General features: G+C 40.6%; 1 protein-coding gene across 1 annotated transcript in view; it reads right to left on the bottom strand.

The window, feature by feature from the left end:
• Positions 1–248: 248 nt before the first annotated feature.
• LOC149319099 (uncharacterized) overlaps positions 249–20859 on the bottom strand; it is a 68024-nt gene continuing 47413 nt past the window's right edge. Inside the window, exons 2-6 of the mRNA XM_089508380.1 lie at positions 2838–2963; positions 2340–2486; positions 1944–2122; positions 990–1089; positions 249–645 (exon numbers count right to left, since the gene is read on the bottom strand). Of these exons, the coding sequence (XP_089364506.1) occupies positions 286–645; positions 990–1089; positions 1944–2122; positions 2340–2486; positions 2838–2963 (912 nt within the window). The 3' untranslated portion in view covers positions 249–285. The remainder of the gene's footprint in view (positions 646–989; positions 1090–1943; positions 2123–2339; positions 2487–2837; positions 2964–20859) is intronic.

Raw genomic sequence — 20859 nt, 5'->3', positions numbered from 1 at the left:
TTTCTACACACGTGTCTACCGAAATAATTATTTTATTTATGTGTCACCTTGTTTGTTATTGTTGTTGTCGTGTGCCTTCAAAGTGTTTCTGACTTATGGCAACCCTAAGGCAAAGGTATCATGGGGTTTTCTTGGCAAGATTTGTTCAGACTGGGTTTGGCACGGCCATCCTCTGAGGCTGAGAGGAACCCAGTGGGTTTCCATGGCCAAGCTGGATTTGAATTCTGGCCACCAGCATCCTAGTCCAACCCTGAAACCACCCACACCTTGAAATAAGTATTTGAATTATGTGTCTCCTAGTAAGTAAGTAAATGTTTGATTGTGGTAATAGGCCAGTGTATGATAGCTGATTCCAATACGATTACAAACATCTGAACATTTAAAAAACATAACAAAGTAAAACAAGGCAAAATTACGTGTGAAATCATAAAAAGAAGGCAATTCCAAATTAGTATTTTGCTGACAGAGGTGGTCGGATTTGCTGCGTTGGTATCCGTGCATCTGGGGAGAAGAAGGAGGAGGAGGAGGAGGAGGCTGGTGGACCTTCTGAGGAGGACCATGAGTTATCTGAGGGACCACAGAATCCTGGCTGGTCCCAGAAGGCTCTGACTGAAAGGGCACAAGCTCCTCCTTCCGTTTCCCTTCCTATCAAGAGCAAAAGAGGGGAGAAAGGGAGAAGTTAGTAGCAAACTTGAGAGCAAACTGGCCAAAAAGGCTACTGGCTACTGACAGAGCTACCTGAGGGCAGCCTAAGAATGGAGGGTTGTGGTTTCCCTATATTTCCCCTCCCCATATCTGCAGGGCAGTAAATTCACTCTAGCTTCTAATCTCAATTCCTGAGCATCTATCAAAGGTACGACACCCAATGCAAGGAAAGCGCTGGGGATGGTCCTTTAAACTTCCGGAAACCGATATTGTTTCTATTCACCGAAAAACGTCCCCATGACCGTCAACATATGTCCCTCCCATGTTCTGATTTTCAATCTCACCTCCTCATCCTTGGTCCGCTTCATGCGTGCCTTTTTGTAAACCCTGAACAAGCTCATCGCATCAAATTCAGCCAATTTAGATACGAATACCCATAGGTTCCTGGGAAATCAAATGAATGATATTTTCACTTTGTGCTGACTGCTGAGCAGCTATTCGACAACAAATATTCCAGCTAAGTTTCTCTTGAGAAAAATTGCCCTCTCCTGACCCTAAAACAGCCAGGGCCACCTGAAAGTCTGCCAAAATCCCCCCCCCGCCGGCCGCCCTGTTGGTAGGTGGCATTCAAGGGCAATCTGGGAGGTGCAGCCCTGCAAGGGCCCCTGGGGCAACAATTCAGCCTTCTAACCCCTAAACGTCTATAAAGTTGGTGTAGACCTCTAATTCCCAAATGTTGGTCCTTCGGGTGTTTTGGACTTCAACTCCCAGAATCACCAGTCAGTTTGAGCAACAGTCAGGAGTTTGGGGAGTTAAAGTCCAAAACATTGAAGGGATGAAAATCTGGGAATCACTGGTCTAGAATGGCTGGCGGTATAGAGCTGCCATATCAGAGTGTGGCCAGCTGAAGTCGGGTCATCGTGTCAAATTTAGTCTTTGCCAGAATTTCACACAGCAGACCATGGACAAAAAACTCTCATGCCATCTCAGCCCTTAGAGCTTCCAGATATTCTGGACTTCAGCTCCCAGAAGCCTCAGCCATCTCGATCAACGGTCTAGATTTCTGGGAGCCAAAGTCCAAAATACCAGTTTAGGCGTCAGTCCCCTAGAAGAACAATCCTAAATAGAAAGCAATGGCTGCCAAAGGATTGATGATGGTAGAATGGGGTGTTCTGGAAGAGGGCCTCAGTTATGATAAAGGGAGCCACCGAGAGCCAAATCAGCTCCATTTCTATAGCCTTGTCGGGGTCATTGGGTTCCATGGCAAAAGGCCTGGCAGGTAAGTAAGTGAGGCTTACCTTCGCCAGAGTATAGTTTTCTGCTTCTTAGGATAAGCTTTCAAGCACTCTCTGATGTGGTCGCCTATCTCTAGTATGCAGCTGTGCATAAGATTCTCCAGTTCTTCCACCGAGCGCCCCTTGCCTGGGTTGCCCAGATCTTGTATGGCCTTCCCGACTGGCCGCATCTTCTCTTGGCACTGAAGAGGGGAACAAACAGAGAGGAGAAGCTATACTTTAGCCATGTGAAAGTGAAGGGTGGGAGGGAAGGCGGGAGAATTTTTTAAACTTGCCTATCGCATCGGACAGCTAAGGAGAGAGGAAAATCAGTTCATCTAAAATGTGATGCTGGAGAAGAGTTCAACGGATACTCTTTTCTGCATGCTTTCAGCATGCTAGGAGTGGCAGTAAACTTACAATGTCAAATGTTTCCTGATCCAGTAGCTCTTCCTCCTCTTCTTCCTCCTGTTTTGCCATAGCTATGGGCTCGCTCCCAGCTGTAATGTAGACAGGGCCCTGGGGTGGGTTCCCGTGATCTCCAACTTTGGCCTCACTCTCTTTGGCCTGTGAAAGAAGAAAATTGGTCAGATAAGTCCTAAAGCAAAACGAGAGATCTGACCCTTGGAAGAAAGGAGGGGAAGAGGGTGTGACATTGCCTTGTTGTGGTGCTGCTGCTGGTGGTGCTGGCGTGTCTCCAGGTCATTTTGGACTAATGGAGTCCTAAAGGCAAAGCTGTCTTAGGTTCTTCTGGGCTAATTTCTTCAGAGGGGCTTTGCCCTTGCAATCCTATGAGGCTGAGAGTGTCTGATCTGCCCTAGGTCACCCAGTGGTTTTTTGATGTTTGATCAGGGAACTGAACCCTGATCGCTAGTGTCCTAATTTAATATTTAAACAGGCATGCTATACTTGCTATACCTTCTCTGTCTTGTCCTTGGTTTTTTCCGTCTCCTTCTCATCCTTCTTTTCTGGACTGATTGCAAAAACTTCTTTCTCTTCTTTCTTCTGCTCTGTTTTTGCAATCCTCTTCTCCTGTCCATCCTGCTAGAAAAAGGGAAGAAAATATGGAGGAAAGGAGACAAAGGGAATCTTTGGGAGTCCTAGTTTAAAACTAAAATAGCCGGGTCGTGCTGGCTCTACCTTCTCTTTCCCCTCTTTTGTTTCTTTTTTTCTTGTCGTCCCTTTCTGTATCTTTCTTGCTCTCCTCCTTCTTGTCAAGAACAATACCCCTTGTGAAAGAGCTGGCTGGCCCATGGAGGAGACTGGCTGGGGGGACTATGCAAGACTCCATTTGGCTGGCTCAAATGGACCTGCTCATGAAGTCGCTGCTTAAGGCGCTGTTTATGGTGGGAGGAAGTGAGAGAGGGCCTTTTCTACTAGGGCACCTTCGGGGGTCCAGTTGGCACTGATTTTATTGAACGCCAAATAAAACATGGCTTTTGGATTCCCGGTGCCTTTGGATTTAATCCACATTCCTGCATGTGTTTGGTTTCCAATTGTTTTCAAAGGCTGTCAGCTCTTCTGTTTCAATTTTTTGAATATAGGTTTACCCCACTTAATTCACCCTTCCTTAAATTTGCAAAGAGATCTTGTGGCACCTGTGAGATTTGCTGTTTCAAGCGCTCCTTTTCCTGCTTTTTTTCCTTCACGAAATTCACGAGGTAGTCAAGCTGGGCTTGGAGATGCTTCTCCTGTGGCGTTTTGTCTGTCTGAACTGGCGGGATTATTGGGATCCTCCTTTTCCCCCTTTTCGAATGGGAGCAACGTTTGCCCTCCTCCAGTCTGCTGGGACTTCTCCTGTTCTCCAGGAGTTTTCAAAGATTATTGGCAATGGCTCTGATATTACATTTGCCATTTTTAAATACCCTTGGATGTAGTTCATCTGGTCCCGGAGACTTATATTCACTTAGATGAACAAGGTATTCCTGTACTATCTCTTGACTTCTTCTGTGCTGAAATTCCCCTATTCTGTCCTGTTACATTATCCTCAGGTTGAGCACCCCTTTCCTTTTCTGAGAAGACTGAAGCAAAGAAGGTGTTGAGTAATTCTGCCTTTTCTCTGTCCCCTGTTAGCTTTAACTGCTATGACTCAGTGCTATCGAATTCAAGGATCTGTACTTTGGTGGGCCACCAGAGCTTCCTGATAGAGAAGGCTATATATCTCACAGAACTACAAACCCCAAAATTCCATAGCATTGAGCCATGGCAGTTAAAGTGGTGTCAAACTGCTTTATTTCTGCAGTGCAGACAAGATCCTAAAGAAAGGAAAAGTTCACAACACCTTATTGTCCCTTTAATGCCTGCCATTTGGGGGCGAAGAAGTGATTTTTAAAATGATACTTGCAATAGCAAAAGTATTTGTGTTTGGTCTGTGTCACCTAGTTCACTCCTCCTGCTTTGCATCTCTGTTCATTTCTTCTGAGTTTTTATGTTCTGTAATTTTCCTTCTGCTCTTTTTCAGCAGCACTAAACCAAATCAGGATTACATCAGCGACATTTGTGCTCACACCATGAGTTTCCCCTGCTCTATGCACTGGGGTCCAATGCATCCTTTAAAGACAAGAAATGGAGAACAGGTGCTCATTGGCTTTTCCTGGTAATAGAACTTTCTTTATAGTACCATATCTGCCTTACACTTTCTGGAATCTTCTCTTTGGCAGCTATGGACACATAGGCATAAATGGCTTGAGCCCAAAGATATTTTCAGGTGGTTGCCAGGGGACATGCAAGCTCCTCCAGCTAGATGGAATATTCTGGAAGGCCAGATGTCAGACACAGCTTCTGTTAAGTTGTGTGTGGGCTGAAGCAAGACAAAAGTAAGCAACGTAGGTAGGAATCTGATACGCTACTGGCATCCTGAGTGGTTCTCTATAATTGGTCCAAGAAATTATCATGCTTGATCTAGATGCTACATTTCCACAGAGCTTTGCCAGACTCATTTGGGTGTCTTGTAGGTAAAGAACAGGTCAGGCAGGTATTTTCTTCATCAGATTTATAGACTTGATCCCAGCCAAAATCATCTCCTCTCACCCACCCACAACAAAAATCAAAAGTATATTCAGTTGATACACACTGGTTTAAATAGTGACACACACTATTAGTCCTGACTAGAGCAGACTCATTAAATAGCAGGCACACTCCGCTAAAGTATGATCAGCTAGAACAGAATCTTACTCTTTTTCAACTCAATTTTTATTGTATTTTTTATTGCAGGCACACTGCTACAACCCAACACTAAACGTCTGTGTTTCTCCAGCTTTCTTCCTTCCACTTTTGTTGTTGTTGTGTTTAGTTTTGTGAATTTTTTTATTCATGGCAACCCTAAGATGAACCTATCACAGCGGTTTCTTGGCAAGTTGCTTCTGAGAGGGTTTGGCATTGCCAATCCTCTGAGGCTGAGTGAGTGTGACTTGCCATAGGTCACCCACTGGTGTTTTTTTAATGATCTCCAGAAATGTAGTCCAACACTCAAACCAGTAAACCAGTAGCTAGGCAGTAGATGTAGCAGGAGGGAGCTGGGTGATCATAAAAACCCTTTGTAAAAAGAAGCTTCATTGCCAGCTGCTTTGTTAAATGAAGTAGTTCTTTGCTTCAGAGGGAAAATGTAAGGATCTGAATAGACTTTAACTAAACATGCAAAGAAGGAAGCATGCTGTCCCTCTGTTTTGACATTGCTTTGCTCATTTGAAAAGAAACACCTGAAAACTGCTTCTATCCATGGAGGTTCTTCATGTAAGGAGAACCCTGGTGCATCAGGTTTCAGAATCATGTGGCGAGCCTCCGTGCATAAAAGAGTCTCCCCATCCAGACTCACTGATTTCATCATGGCAGTGGTACAGGCAGCAGGGCTGGCATGCTCCCCTCCTCACAGGCTGAGTGGAATCATATGTAGAACATGTGAATAGGATGTCCATGCGAAGCAAGTCATATTTCTTACTCTTTTTGGAGAACTTGGGCCAGTTTTGTCTGGGAATGGACAGTTTCTTGAATTGTGACACAGCGTTTGTAAAAAGGCAATGAAAGGCAGAGGCCATTTTCCTGGGTTTCCTCTTCCCATGGGAGAAGAAGGCCTTGCCAAGGATGATGAGAATGCAGCTGCTCCTGTCTGCTGGGTCAGGCCTCAGAGAGCTATGATCTGGCAGGCACCAACCTCCTTGGCTTCCCTTGCCTCCTTGTTTCCTTTTCAGATCTCCATTAATAGAAAGCTGGCAAGTGTTGAGCGCCTAGAGATCTATGACGAACGCTGCACTGGGTTTATGAATGAAAACAAACCTTTATTTTGGAAATGGAAAAAGTCACCCATTCACATCAGTTGTAGAGAGGAAAGAGAGAAGAATTTTTAATATAAATACTTAAAATAATTGAATTGATGTTGGTGATCGTATGACACGACAGACACTTAAAACCTTCACTAATACGTTGATCAAAATGAAGTAGAAATATGAGTAAGAAACCAGGGATTCTGGAACTAGAACTACAAAATATTTGGAGGATTGAAGCTTCTCCACACCTAAAGTAGATAGTTTGTATACACTTCAAAAATTCACATCCAGGTTTATTTTATCTATATAATTCTCATCTCATTGACATGTACATAATACACACACACACACATATATTCTATATGCACTGGAGCCAAGTGTCTGGGATAATTTATCTATTCCATAGGAATATTTATGGAACATTCTCCATGGTTCCACATGTTGGATGTTAGAAACAAGATATTTTAAAATCTTATAAAGAAGCTAAGGCCCCATACAGACAGGCCAAAATAAAGCTGCTTCGGGTCACTTCGGAGGTATGCTGTTTAAATGATGCATGCGGCCTAAGAGTCTGGAAGCTACGCCAAAGCCACGATCCAGTCCTAAGGACTGGAGTGCAGCTTTGGCGCAGCTTTCGGACTCTTAGGACTCAAGCATCATTTAAACAGCATACCTCCAAAGTGACCCGAAGCAGCTTTATTTTGGCCTGTCTGTATGGGGCCATAGTTACATTTGTGGTTCAATAACAAAGACAAAATGTGAATTTCAATTACAGTTTAGTTCCAGTCTATCTGAAAAACTATTTCTCTTTGGAGAGTCTGCACAAATTTTAAGATCCTCGGGGAAGACCTTTTCTGTGTTTCCAGAGCCACCACAGGTTCAGTTGTCGAGAGCATTTTCAGTGACTGCCCTGGTCTGTTGAATCCCCTCCCACATATGATCTTTTAACTGGAATGTGTTTATCATCATTCTACTAACAATATTTTAACCATTTAATTTTTTTTAATATGGTTGTTTAATTGTTATTTTTTTACTTGTGTATGTCCGTTGTTATTTTTTATTTTTATATAATTAAGAGTGTCACATTAAACTACAGTTTGCAGGATTCCTAGCACTGAGCCAGGGCAGTTAAAGCAGTCTCAAACTGGATTAAGAGTTGTTTGAAAGAACAAATTTCAAATTGTAAGATTGTAAAAAAAAAAAAGCTAAATATTTAGGAATCTGAGTAACCAATAAAAACATAGAGCTATTTAATAACAACTATGGAGCTTTATTGGGGGGGGGGGGATTCAGAAATATTTACAAAAATGGACAAAACTCAGATGATACTATACAGGTAGAATAGTAACTATTAAAATTATAGTACTCCCTAAATTTAACTTTGTTTTTGCAAACTTTCTGCCTATAGTAAATGAAAAACCATCCAATTATGGAATAAGGAACCTAAGAGGTTTATATGGGAGGGGGGAAATCCCATGTTAGATGGAAGACTTAATTGATTCCTGACAAAACGGTGGATGTGAAATACCCAAGTTAAAAACTTACTACCAGGCCATCATACTTGTATGGATAACATATTGGATCAGTTTGGAAAACAAAAAACTGTTAAATTTGGAGGGCTTTAATCTGCGATTTGAGTGGCATGCCTACCTATGGTATGGAAAACAAAAAATACACAAAGAATTCAAACATCACTTTGCCGGGAAAGCTATTCTTAACACCTGGCTAAAAATAAAATTGGCTTTCTACACCAAAATACCAAGTTGGGTGTCACCTGGAGAAGCCTTTTATAACAGAACTAGTACGACAGAGAATTGGTTAAGATATAAAGATATCATAACAAAAAACAACCAACAACAGTATGCTATGAAATCGCTGGAGAAAATCAAAGAACCCGAACCCCAAAGCCATTGGTTATTACATAAACAATTATCAGGCAGATTCAAACTTGATTTAAAACAGGAAGGCTTCGAGATTATGAAAAATGACTTGGTTAATTTGATGGAAGGTAACAGACAAAAATTGACAAACTCCTCTCAGATCATAAAAGAAATAATGATAAGATGGGCCAATGACATTGGCAAGTCAGTAGATATAGACAGTTGTCAATACGCTACAAAAAAGACATTTAAATTTTCCAAGTGCCAAACCATCAGAGAAAATTATTTGAAAATGGCCTTCTGCTGGCACTTAACACTGGTCAAAATAGCTAAAATATATAAAAACAATAAAAATAAGTGTTGGAAATGCGTAGAAGAGGTCGGAAGCTGGTATCATATGTGCTAGAAATGCTCTAAGATTCAAAAATTCTGGAGGAATTCACAACATTATTCAAAACTATGAAATTCTCCCAGAAATGTATTTGTTAAATATGGTCAATAAAATCACTGACCATGATGTGAAAAAACACCAAAATACTATGCTATATATGATTACCTCTACAAGATTACTCTTAGTGCAAAAATGGAAACAAAAAGACTTATCTACAGTAGACGAATGGCTAAAAAAATCTTTAGATAATATGGAGCTGGACAGATTATTAGACAGATTATCAAAATGGATAGAAGAAAAATGAGTGGCAACCATTAGATTGAAGTGAATAAAAAAGTGCAAAGCAGCCAAGATAAAAAAAAGGGAGTTAAACTGAAGAAATTGGTAGATTCTCATTTTTTCTCATTTTTTTTTTGTTGGAATTGTAAATACTGTATGCAAATAACCATAAGAAATAATGTAGAAAGAGACATATTATATTAAAAATGCAAACATTTGAAGAAGTTGTAATAAAGAAACTAAAAAAAAATCTGCCTTTTCATCTGTAGGCACTGAAATGAGAAAAAGATGTAGTAAGACAATATGGGTATTTTGGGGTCATTGGCAGCCTAGAAATGACCAGTCCTCTTTATGCTGCAAAGATTTTCTGAGCTTTTGCTCACATGCTGCTGATTCTAAAGGTTGCCTAGAAACCAGCCAGGATGAAAGAAACAGGTAAACCAACATCTACAGGAAGGATTTGGAGATCTGAAAAGAGATTTTGAAAAGTGGTTGGGTCACCGCTACTTTCCAAATGACTGAACTAGCTTTCAGTCTTGGCTCTTAAGATTCCTATATTTTCTCTCCTAATATGGCTATCACAGACCTAAATAGTTAGATTCCCACCTTGTAATAAATCTAAGAGCTTTTCTGATTGGAAGGTTGGTGAGTGATCTCTTGGCCGCTTATCCTTGAACCTCTTTTGCCTCAGCATGTTTCTGCCACATTGAACTCTCTTCATAATGTATGGGAACAGGGCCAGGCTTAAGATTTGGCTGTCTTTCACAAGGTGGTCAGATACTTGGCAAAAAGTTTTAAACAGTTCCTTTCATCATGCTTATATTGCTAAAGCTGAATTTTATCTTTCTTTAAATGATTCAGGAGAGGGAAATCTATATCAACAATTACATTCAGGAATACGTCTTAAATAATTTCAATTGGAGGAAAAATAATTTCCCTCAGCCAGCCTACTAAAACTAAACAAGATCACTGAATTATCTCTGCAGTGTAAAGAATAATTACAAACAGTATCTTGTTATTTCATATATGATATACAGTGGGCCCTTCCCTTACGTGGGGATCCGTTCTGGAACCTCCTGCGTAAGGGGATTTCTGCGTATGCTCAAGCCCCATTAAAGACAATGGGGCTCGTGCCTGTGGCACGGCACAGTGTGCGCACCAAGGGCATGCATGCTATTACTATTTCCAGAGGACGCCAAGCCTTCTTCCAGTGCGGCTTTCAGCGTATGCTGAAAGGCGTGTAAGTCACGCCTGTGTATTATGTGGGCACACTGTTTATTGTTTACCTCATGGCAACAGTGTAGCCCTATTCATGTGACATGACATATTTAGGGAAAGTGTGGTCGAGAGTAGACAATTCAGAATTGTGTCTGTTATCTCTGGTGCATACATACATTGCAGATATTTAAACTAACCCTGGTGCTAATACAAACTCTGTAACTGTGGACAACTCTAGACATACTGAACATGAACAGTGGATCAATCTATTTCATTTTCTATCACTCTTTGAACACAATTTCACTCTCCCGTTTTCACAGCATTTTATAAATGAAAATTCAGGTATATTTTTAAAAGGCTTGAATTTTTTTTCTACATTTTTCTACATCATTAGCTCAATGTACACAGTTTTGCAAGTCTTATCCCAATATCTCTCTCTTTTTATACACTTTTCCTTAATGTAAACTTTTTAGGAGACCTAGATTTCAGAGTGCAGAAAAAATAGAAGAACTGAAGGGCAGTTGTGTTCCAGTTTCATGTTAATTTGCAAAATGCACATTAATTATGGGCCAGAAAAAATTCTCTCTCATCTCTACTGAAAACATGGGCAATGAGTGAGCCTTGCAGGTGCAGCCCTGACTTCTGTACATGCCACATGATGTGGACAGGACTTTGAAGGTCTTCATGGTAATTTCCATTTTACAGAAGAGAAAACTGTGGTTTTATCCAAAGACAATGAATCCTTAAAAGGGTAGAACTGTTAATCCAGTTCTTTTGTCAGATTTCCAACCAGCTCACTTATTATTGAACTACATTAGATCCCGTCTTTTTGCAAATGCACGAATATATTATCATCGTCATCACATTTGTCTGAGAACGTGGAGAATATTGTTGCTTGTTCTTTGTTTCCTTTCTATGGAAGAAATCAAAGTAGAATCTAAAAAGCATTGAGAGTGCAAGCTATGTAGGGATTATGATTTATATTCTCATTTGAGAAAGTAATTATCTCATTTGGTTAAGCATTGCATTGTATTCATGATTAAAACACCAGAAATTATTTAAGCATGCAAAGGCTTAAGCAAATACTCAAGTTATCCATTTCATCCAAATCCAATCAAGCAGAGGATACTTTTATCTTTTTGTCATTTTGAGTCTGATTGGGTGAACAGCTACCCTTAGATTCAGAGCTAGAGATTGTGTAAAACAGGTGTGTTGCTTGTGCATCTCTTTCTGGCTGCTAAATTGACCAAAGCTAGACTAAATAAGGCATGATCAGTACCAGAGGAGAATACTGTAGATGCAGAAGGTCAGGAAAATAAGCAGAATAGTAAATCCAACCACTGGACACCAACAGGACCAGCTAAATCACCATTACTAAGCAAAATATGGAGTCTAGCTTGATTGCTGGGTTCATACGGGGGACAATTCTAGAAAAAAGATTAGACTATGGTCCAAAACACACTGCAGAAATAATCCAGTTTAAGACCACTTTAACTACCTTGGCTCAGTGCTAGAGAATTCTGGGGAGTGGCATCACTTTAATTTTTTTAAAATAATTTTTAATTTTTAATTTTTTAAATTTTTCTTTGAAAAATCACATTTTAACCAAATCTTCACTATGCATCTGTAAATACATTTAGGTTGTGCACATGATGTCGTAGTTTGAAGATATAGTTTTAATTTTCCTAGTTGTTTATGTCACAATGATTATCATTACATTCAGTGGTATATGGGAATTACGATTTACAATTAACATCAGTGCGATAAAGCATTACTAAGGATTCTGTATGGTGTAAAGTGGGAGGAGGTGAATGGTGTGTGTGTGTGTGTGAGAGAGAGAGAGAGAGAGAGAGACACCATGAATTATCACACCGGTTGACACCAACCCTAGGGATGCCACTGATTCTGGGAACTGTAGTTTTGTTACACATCAGACAGTTCTGGTGCAACATTAAACTACAGTTCCCAGAATTTCCTAGCACTGAGCCAGGGCAGTTAAAGCAGTCTCAAAGTGGATTATTTCTGCAGTATGTTTTGGATCAATGTACATATAACTTGATAGTGGCTTGAGCATTGTAGTAGGTTGAGCACTGGGCTACAACTTTGGAGACCAGGGCCTGATCTCCTGTTCAGACATGGAAATCCATTGGGTGACTTTGGGTGAGCCGTGCACTCTCAGCTCCAGAAAACCTTTAGGGTTGCCATATGTCACAAACAACTTCAAGGCAGACAACAAAATATGATTTAAAATTCATACACTGGTATCAGTTATATGACAAAGGAGAAACTGAAGAATCTTTATAAAGAAAATTTGTGAATGCATAAATACGAGAAACCTGCTCCCTTGTAGGCTTCTAGGAGGGAAGCATCAGTGACATGATAACAGTTTATTTAATGTTACAGTGTCAGGTGGACTTTGGCTTGGAAGCACAGGGTCGCCCTCCAAACAAGTAATTAAACCAGCTTAATATAGAATTCTTACAAAAACCTGTAGTGGCAGCAACTGCGCAATAAATGGCTATGACAGTCATATAAGCTCATCCGTAAGGAGCAACAACTATTTCTAAACTATGGATGTTACAATTGTTCTTCATATTTCACACTGATATTAGCTGGTATCCTTTATCTGCAGAATATGTGAAGATGTTTGTGGACATTTAACACAGAATATTTTGTACGTATATGGCTGTTTAACCTGAAATCTCTAACAGCTTACCACATTTTATGTGTCTAAGCAGTGTTTTCCTCATCACGGATCTTCCTTACTTAGGCTTTATGGTCCCCTTCTGATTTTTCTTCTTTACAAAAAAAATCTCTCCATCTATCTCCTTCTCAACCCTTGTCCCACCTCCAAACCCAAACCTCTTGGTTTAGAAAGTTGCTGTATTTGTGTTCACACTATCTATCAGGTCTGCCATTTCTAAGACTGCAATCTGCTCCCTGCTTACCTAGGAGCAAACCCAATTGAACTCAATGGTCTTCCTTCTAAATAGACAGATAACAGAATTCTGATTCAAGGACCATCAAATCCAACCCTTTGCCATGCACAAATACACACTCAAAGCACTCCCAACAGATAGTTACAGTGGTACCCCGGGATACGAATGCGCCGCCTTACGAAATTTCCGGGTTACGAAAAAAATCAATGTAATTAAATGTTTCCGGGTTACGAAGGTTATTCCGGGTTACGAAAAATTTTTTGGTGCTTTTCGGCGCGATTTCGCACGAAATTGCGGCTTTCGCTATTAAAGCCTATGGGCTTTTCGGCTAGCGAAAGTTTCCGGGTTACGAAAGCGGCGGCGGAACGAATTAATTTCGTAACCCGGGGTACCACTGTATTCAGCCTCTGTTTAAAACCTCCAAAGAAGAAGACTCCACCACACTTTGAGGGAGCATATTCCACTGTTGAACAGCTCTTACTGTCAAAAAGTTCTTCCTAACGTTGAGGTGGAATCTCTTTTCCTATAGTTTGAACCCATTGCTCTGTGTCCTATTCTCTGGAACTGTAGAGGGGGGAAAAAGCATCTTCAGTATGACATAGTCTATTAATTTATGGAAGCAGCCAACGAATGTAGGACAGAGAGGAGCAGGGAAGGAAATGTGTAACCCAGCTTCCTTAAAGGTGAAATCCACTAACAGTGCATCCAGGTTGGCCCAGTGTATTGAGACATGGAAGCTTTCATTGCTATACAGTTCTTATCCTTTATTTTCAAGCTCTGAAAGGCATTTCTCTTGTCTTAGTATATTTGCTTGGTATTATCTTCTTCCTCTGCTCCCTTCCAAAGCCTGTACCATTCACCATTTAGCACCTGCAAGCCGCCCTGCCATTTGGTGCCTGAGAGAGAGCAGAGATCAGAAAAGAGGTTGGCTATGCACCGCTAGTCAGGGACAGAACAATGATATTATCTACTGAAAGACCAGATGGATCATGTCATCAATCTACATCTCATTATGACCTCCCTTCTCTATAAGCCATTGAATGACCATGGGGACTTTACAGCACCTAAACTGTATATTTAGGGTGTGTGTGAGGGGTGTAAGGTAGTTCTATCCATGGAACGTTTACATTACACTCCATAAGAATACTTGTCCATTTTATCTGAACAAGACCCAGACAAGATGGTCAGCTCTGCTGTCTTATTTTGTAGTTTTAATTATTGAGTGAAAATTAATTTTAGTGGTGCTGGGTTTGCTAAAGGGTGTTGTGGACCATCTTAATGGCTTTTCCATCTATTAGGCCTTCTTGCATTTGCATTGGATGATGAATGGAATTTCATGCCAGTCGTCTCATGTAGCAGTAAAATGCTGTTGTACTTGAGAGGTCAGCTAGATCCTTTTCTGTACTCTTGAGCTCCAGTAGAATGGGGTAGCTAAATAGGAATTGAACACACAAGCTTCTCCTCTTTTGGTCCAGCAATCTCCCTAATATACTTTTGCTAGTATGATGCCTTTCAGAGCATTCTTGCCTTCCTTCAAATAAGACAATTCTCTCTGACCCATGGTTTAATCCCCAGCTACCTTCCATGCAGAAAAGATGGGAAAGTAAAACAAACTATGGCGGGTTACAGACCGCCATTTGGGACATCCTTAGGAAGTCCCAGTTTAAAAAGGGGGCGTCTCTTCTAGACACCCCTACTCCTGTTACGGACTCTGTCCGTAACAAATGGCGGTGGCCGTTCCACACGGCCACTGCCATTTTGACGTCTTGGACGCCTAGCGTCCAGATGTGTCGCAGCGGAAGTGATGCCGTGAAAGCGCATCTTGCGCTTTGCGGCGCCACTTCCGGGGCCCAGGAAGGAGCGCAATTTCCGCGCTCCTTCCTCGCAGCGTCCGGGAGTCCCGCGGTTTAGAAGCTGCGGCTCCCGGACACTGCAAGCAGCGGCGGAGCCAGACCACTGCTTTTAGGTGGTCTATAACCTGCCACTGATATCATAAAAGGAGGAAGTGGTAGCATGGCTATTGGCCAAACCCAACTTTATTGGTCTACACACAGAAAGGCAAGAGATGCTAACATTTTTGATGAGAAGAGGGAGGGGAGGTAGTGTGGGACTGTTAACTAAACCTCACTGACTTATCTTTAGTCCGGTTACGTAGACAGAAGTAGAAAGTATATGAAATGAGCAAGTGTTGTGGACTTGACAGTTGCAGTCTGGCTGCAGAGATCTGTGGGCTGAATTTGGCCCAAAGACTGAGAGTTGTCTATGCTACAGCCAAATTTTATGTCATTTATATTGGAAGCTGCCAGTGGAAACTCCTTAATAGTTAGATGTATAGCTGCTTTTTTCTAATATGACAGACAGGCATAAAATAGTGTGCTTTTGTACACTGGGAAATTGCTTTTTGGAATTTTTCTCATGAGGTGATAGCGGGTGACATAATAATTCTGGGAGATTAAGTGCTACTGAAGTTGGGCATTGATTTTATTAAATCTATTTTATCATTATATTATTTGAAGTTTAGTTTGTTTAATGTCAAAGCTCTAGAGAGATTATAGTCTTTCTTAAAATAATGCATTCTTTAAAATCGAATATGGACACAAAGATTTTCTTCTTGATGATTTAAATCTGCAGCATTTGGAAACTATTAATGTCAGAGTAGGTAAGTCAGAAAGGGTTCAGCTGAAATGATGATGGGCTGAATAGCATTATGGTAGTGGAAATATTTGTTTTGAGGGAGAGGATATAATAGGATGTATGCAATAGGAAGCAATTACTCTTCTTGCAATCAGGGTCAGGCAATTGATGAGGGCAACCTGCCCATTTGGCAGAGAAGAATTTTCTTTGGACACTATTAGGTGGTGCCTCTTACAATCTGATTGTACACTATGCCATCATCTGATTATGGTGGATTGTTCTGTGGAAGCACATGTATGCATGTGTATGAAAGCCATGAGCTAAACAGAAATACTGACTAAAATGTTAAAACAGAATAATAGAATTATAGAGTTGGAAGAGACCATAAAGACCATCCAGTCCAACTCCCTGCTGTGCAGGAATACACAATTAAAGCACCCCTGGTAGACGGCCATCCAGCCTTTGTTTGAAAACCTCCAAAGAAGGACACTCCACTACTCTCCAAATTCCACTGTCAACCAGTTCTTACCATTAAGAAGTTCTTCCCAACTTTTAGGTGAAGTCTCTTCTCCTGTAGTTGGAATCCATTGCTGTATGTCCTAGGAGTTTATCACATGCACTTTTGGTTCCATTCTGGGCATGGGCAGGGGATGTACGTGACCGAGTGAAAATGGATTTTATTGCACTCTAAACTGTTGGCAAGGTGTTCTCATGCCATCGTCGACCCTAACCTATCCCCAATCTGGGCTCAGGCGCGTGAATTTTGCTCAGCCAGAAAACTTCTGGCTGAGCAAAAAAGCTTTCCAGTTGAGCAAAATTCACAGGCCTGAGTCCAGCTCGGGGATGGGTTAGGATAGGCGATGGCATGGGGATGCCTTGATGACAGTTTAGCATGTGAAAAAATCCATTTTCACTTGGCCACACACATCCCCTGCCCGTGCCCAGAAAGTGTGTGCGATAAGCTCCCTAGTCTTTGGAGCAGCAGCAGACAAGTTTGCTCCATCCTCCATATGACATCTCTTCAAATATTTAAACATGGCTATCATGTCACATCTTACTTTTACTTCTCCAGCTCTCTAAGATGCTCCTCATAGCCATGGTTTCCAGAACTTTCACCATTTTGGTCTCTGTCCTCTGAATATGCTCCATCTTCTCAACATACATCTTGAATTGTGGTGCCCAGAACTGGACACAGTGTTCCAGGTTAGATCTGACCAAAAGCAGAATAGAATGGTACTATTGCTTCCCTTGATCTGGACACTCCTGTTGATGCAGCCTAGAATCATATTGGACTTTTTAGCTGTTGCATCACACTATTGACTCATTTAGCTTGTGGTCTACTAAATGCAGCAGGACATCTCAACTTCGGCCATCTTCTGCTGCTAGAACCTCACTGGGTAAGCCGAAGACTCTTTGTCCTCTGGGTAGTTGCTGTGTGTGCAACAGCTAATAATGGCAATCTAGTGTTGTTTAAATCAGTTGGATTTTGGTTTTAGTTGAAATGTGGCAGGTGAGGAAATGGAACCAGGGCAAAACTGGGCCAGAACAAACAACCAGGATAGTAAGTGGTATGGTAAACTGTAGAAAATGGCAGATTGAGATGCATCACATGGGACAAATATGGGGAAGTAGCATAAAACCTTTAATAGGCTGGCTCTGAGCTTTACTGTCATATCAGGCCCTCATTATTGATTACCTACCAGAGTATGGTAAGGCCAATTGGAGAAGAAAAATTATGGACCTTTGGGAAACCGAATGTGTTGGAGGCACATATTAGAAAGGTGACCTTTTGGACAACAGAATCTGGCCAGAATATGTTGGCTAGGGGAACCTAGGAATTGTAGTCTAAAGAAAGGAGCTTTTCCAAGCTGGGATAAGAAGTAATCATCATTCTTCAGGTGCAATTAGTACAGGAAATAAAGGAACGTTAGTTACAGAATTCATGTTGCTCAGCTTTTCTTCCAGTGTAATGGAGAAATGTTCTCTGTAGGGCTAAACCAAAGTAAGGAAGTTTGATAGAAATTTTTATATTTGCAAGTTGGATTAAGATATTCTGTATTAACAAATCCTCAGAACCTCTGTTCTGCAACATTATTAGGAATTAATGGGAATATTACAGAGTAATCAGTATGAGGATTACAGAAAAATCATGCCAAGACTGTATTATGCTAAATGCCGCCAAAGTTCAGTTTAACAGTAAATTATTTTATCCTGCAGTTTTTCATCTTTCATTTGGAGACATAGAAATGGGTATGAACTTAAATATATCCTCTCATAAAAATTCTTTTAGAACATTGCCGTTATAAAGCATATATTTTATACACATGTCAGACACATTTTATGTCTGACAGACTTCTAAAGGGGTTGAGGTGGATAATACTAGATCTTTATTTTTAAAAAAACTATCAAGGGTCTGACCCATCTAAGGTATAAGCTTGAATTTTATTGAAATTGATCTTTACTTTGCATTAAATTGATCTTCTGACGTTTTCATCATTGCCAAATGTAGATGGTCCTGATCTGACTAGGACAATGATTTCTGCTTTTATATTTGAGAACCATCATATACTGTAAAAGTCATGTGATATTTAAGTAAAACCATTTGCCAAGAGCAACTTATTGGAGCTGTAATCTAGTTAGATATGTGTTTATCATAGGAAATTGACTTCTGTGGCAGGGTGGGGAAGTTCTGGCTCTCTAAATAGTTTGGACTTCAACTCCCAGAGGCCCCAGCCAGCATAGCCAGTGGTAAGGAATTATGGATGTTGAAGTCCAAACAAATCTGGAGGCCCAAAAATTCCTCAACCCGGTTAGGTCTTTCTTTGGGGACTTGTGAAATTCTGTCATTGCGTGTTCTGTCCTTTTGATTTGAATGTCTGATAGGAGAAATCCCCTTCTTATTTGTAACAAGACACAAACCATTCTGGTCAGGATTTCTGGAGCCCAGTTGTGTTCTGCGTTCACTTGACAATTCCACTTGGTTGGTTTCTTTTTGTTTTTCTTAGGCTGCAGTTTTGTCCACATTTACCTGGGATTAGACCCACTGACATTAGCAGGACTTACTTATAAACAGGGGCACACAAGCCAACACTGTTGATGCTTTAATTCTGTTCCAGCACTTATTTTTAAAATGAAAAATATATGCATTTAATTGGAAATATTTTCATTCATTTCCAACAAGATTTCAAGTATTTCCTGCCTCTTCCAAGCCTTGATTTCTTTCTGGTGATTAGCTTCATACCACCAAGGCATTTTTCCAACATACAGGACTGCAGTCATCATGACCAGCCCTACCACTAACACAGATGCTTCATGCAATAGATTCAGGGAGGGGGTGCAGGCAAGCAATGGGGGAGATGGGACAAAGCCATATATACTACCAAGCAGCTCTATTGCCTGTAAGGTAGCTTGCTGTACATGGTGGAGAGTGTTTTCCTGTCACCATTAGTTAAATAAGATTCAGCTGCTATGCCACTTGAGTTCATCCTCTGAATGCAGAACAGGTTGGCAATGCCATCTTGTTATTTGCCTCAGACAGTAGAAATCTCTCAGGCTGGCTCTGGTGAAGTCCAAAAGAAATAAATAAAAAATTAATGATTCCTTCATAAGGAAAATAAATGTCCAATAATTTTGAGGTTTATGATTATACCTTTAAAATGAACAGTTGTTTTTCTTAAGTTCGGAAACTTTAACTCATATGGAATGTTGTTATTGCTTTTATTGTTATGATTGTTATTATTATTATCCTGCTCCCCCCAAAAAATGGGGACTCACAGCACCCTATAATCTAAAAGAACAGTACAATTAAAACATATAAAAGAATGATTCTAGATACCTCACTGCAGGAGAGTGCAAAAAAAAGAGTAAAGAATATTTTCCTTAAATAGATAATAACTTCTATATGCACATTGCTTTACTTACAATAATGGCATCTTAAAGGTGATTTCCCCCCACCAATTTGGTGTCCTATATTTTTGACAATGGAAAAAAACTTCTCTTTAAAGAAAACTGCCAAAAAGAACAGATCAGGGCAAAAATTAATTATAGTTGATGGAGTCCTTCATGACCTTTCACTCAGCGCAAACTTGCATACACTTGACTGCAAAGCAGAGGCACTAAAAAACTTTGTTAGTGAATTATGAAAATGTATAAGAGGACACCAGCAAGAGTGCCCAAGAGTGTTAAAACTCAAAATGATTGTGACGAACAAAATTGACAGTTACACCAGATACTTCACTCTGCAGTTTCTTTTATTAGATACTGAATCATTAATATTATAGCTTTTATTTTTTTATTCTGGCATTCCTGGTCCCACACACTCACCCACACTTTTTAAATGTATTGTTTAATCTATTGCATATGGATATGATGCATTTTAACTTATTATGGAATTTTTAAACCATAGTTTTATTGTATTGTGTTGTACTGTTTTTGTTTGCTTTCGGTTTGTGCTAAAGCAACAGAACTGAATTGAATTGTCTGCAACTAGGAAGAATAATTTGGGTGAGCAGAAGTTTGTATAACAACCTCTTTTGCAAGTGTGTGTGTGTGTGTGTGTGTGTGTGTGTGTGTGTGTATGAATTAGAGGAAAATAAGAGTAGCATGGTCCTGTGAGGAGATGGGAAATTCGATGGGGAAGGTTGAACTGGTAAAGCCTTCAGAAATTTGAGTGCATATCAGGATGCATACTTACTAAGACTGGCCTGCACTGAAAAGAAGACTTGGCCTTCATAGTCACAGTGGTACTCTGAATGGCAGTGATATTTCTAATTAGTTTGTAAACCCACCCACCTATTTTTGTGACTAGGTTTCGAATAGTCTTAGGCGACTGAGCATATGGAAGGAGTCACTGGCTGTTCAAATCAGCTCCCCTAAAGGCCTTGTGCTGAGCAATTCTTCTACAGGAAAGCAGCTACAGCTGTTTAACTCTGCCGCAAGGTGAAATGATGCTTGTCCAGGATGCTGGAAGAGCAGTCATTGCAATAAACAGATAAAATGGGGAAATGAAATAGATGAGACAGGTGTTGAATAGCAAAGGAGATGGATTAGCCTGGGCTCAGCGAGTGAAAGGATGCCAGACGTCCTAAAAGAAAGAAAAAAAGAGTGATGATTATTTGTCAGTTCCATATGACAGCAAGAGGATATATCTTTATAGGGGAGAATTAATGACAAACAGCCTGATTGGAAGCCAGGGTAGCCCAGTGGGATTGGCTTGGATCTGGGATCATGTTCCATTCTGCCATTGTGTGCCCTGGAGAAGTTCGTCATCTGACAAATGGGGATACTGGTAAGAGGATTGTCTAGAGAGGTTAAGACTGTCGAATGAAGAGTGCTATA

This window comes from Sceloporus occidentalis, unplaced genomic scaffold (assembly GCF_023333645.1).
Source record: "Sceloporus occidentalis isolate IW3139 unplaced genomic scaffold, rSceOcc1.0.p SCAF_2, whole genome shotgun sequence".
NCBI lineage: Eukaryota > Metazoa > Chordata > Lepidosauria > Squamata > Phrynosomatidae > Sceloporus > Sceloporus occidentalis.
This window is presented reverse-complemented; position numbering and strand designations above follow the sequence as displayed.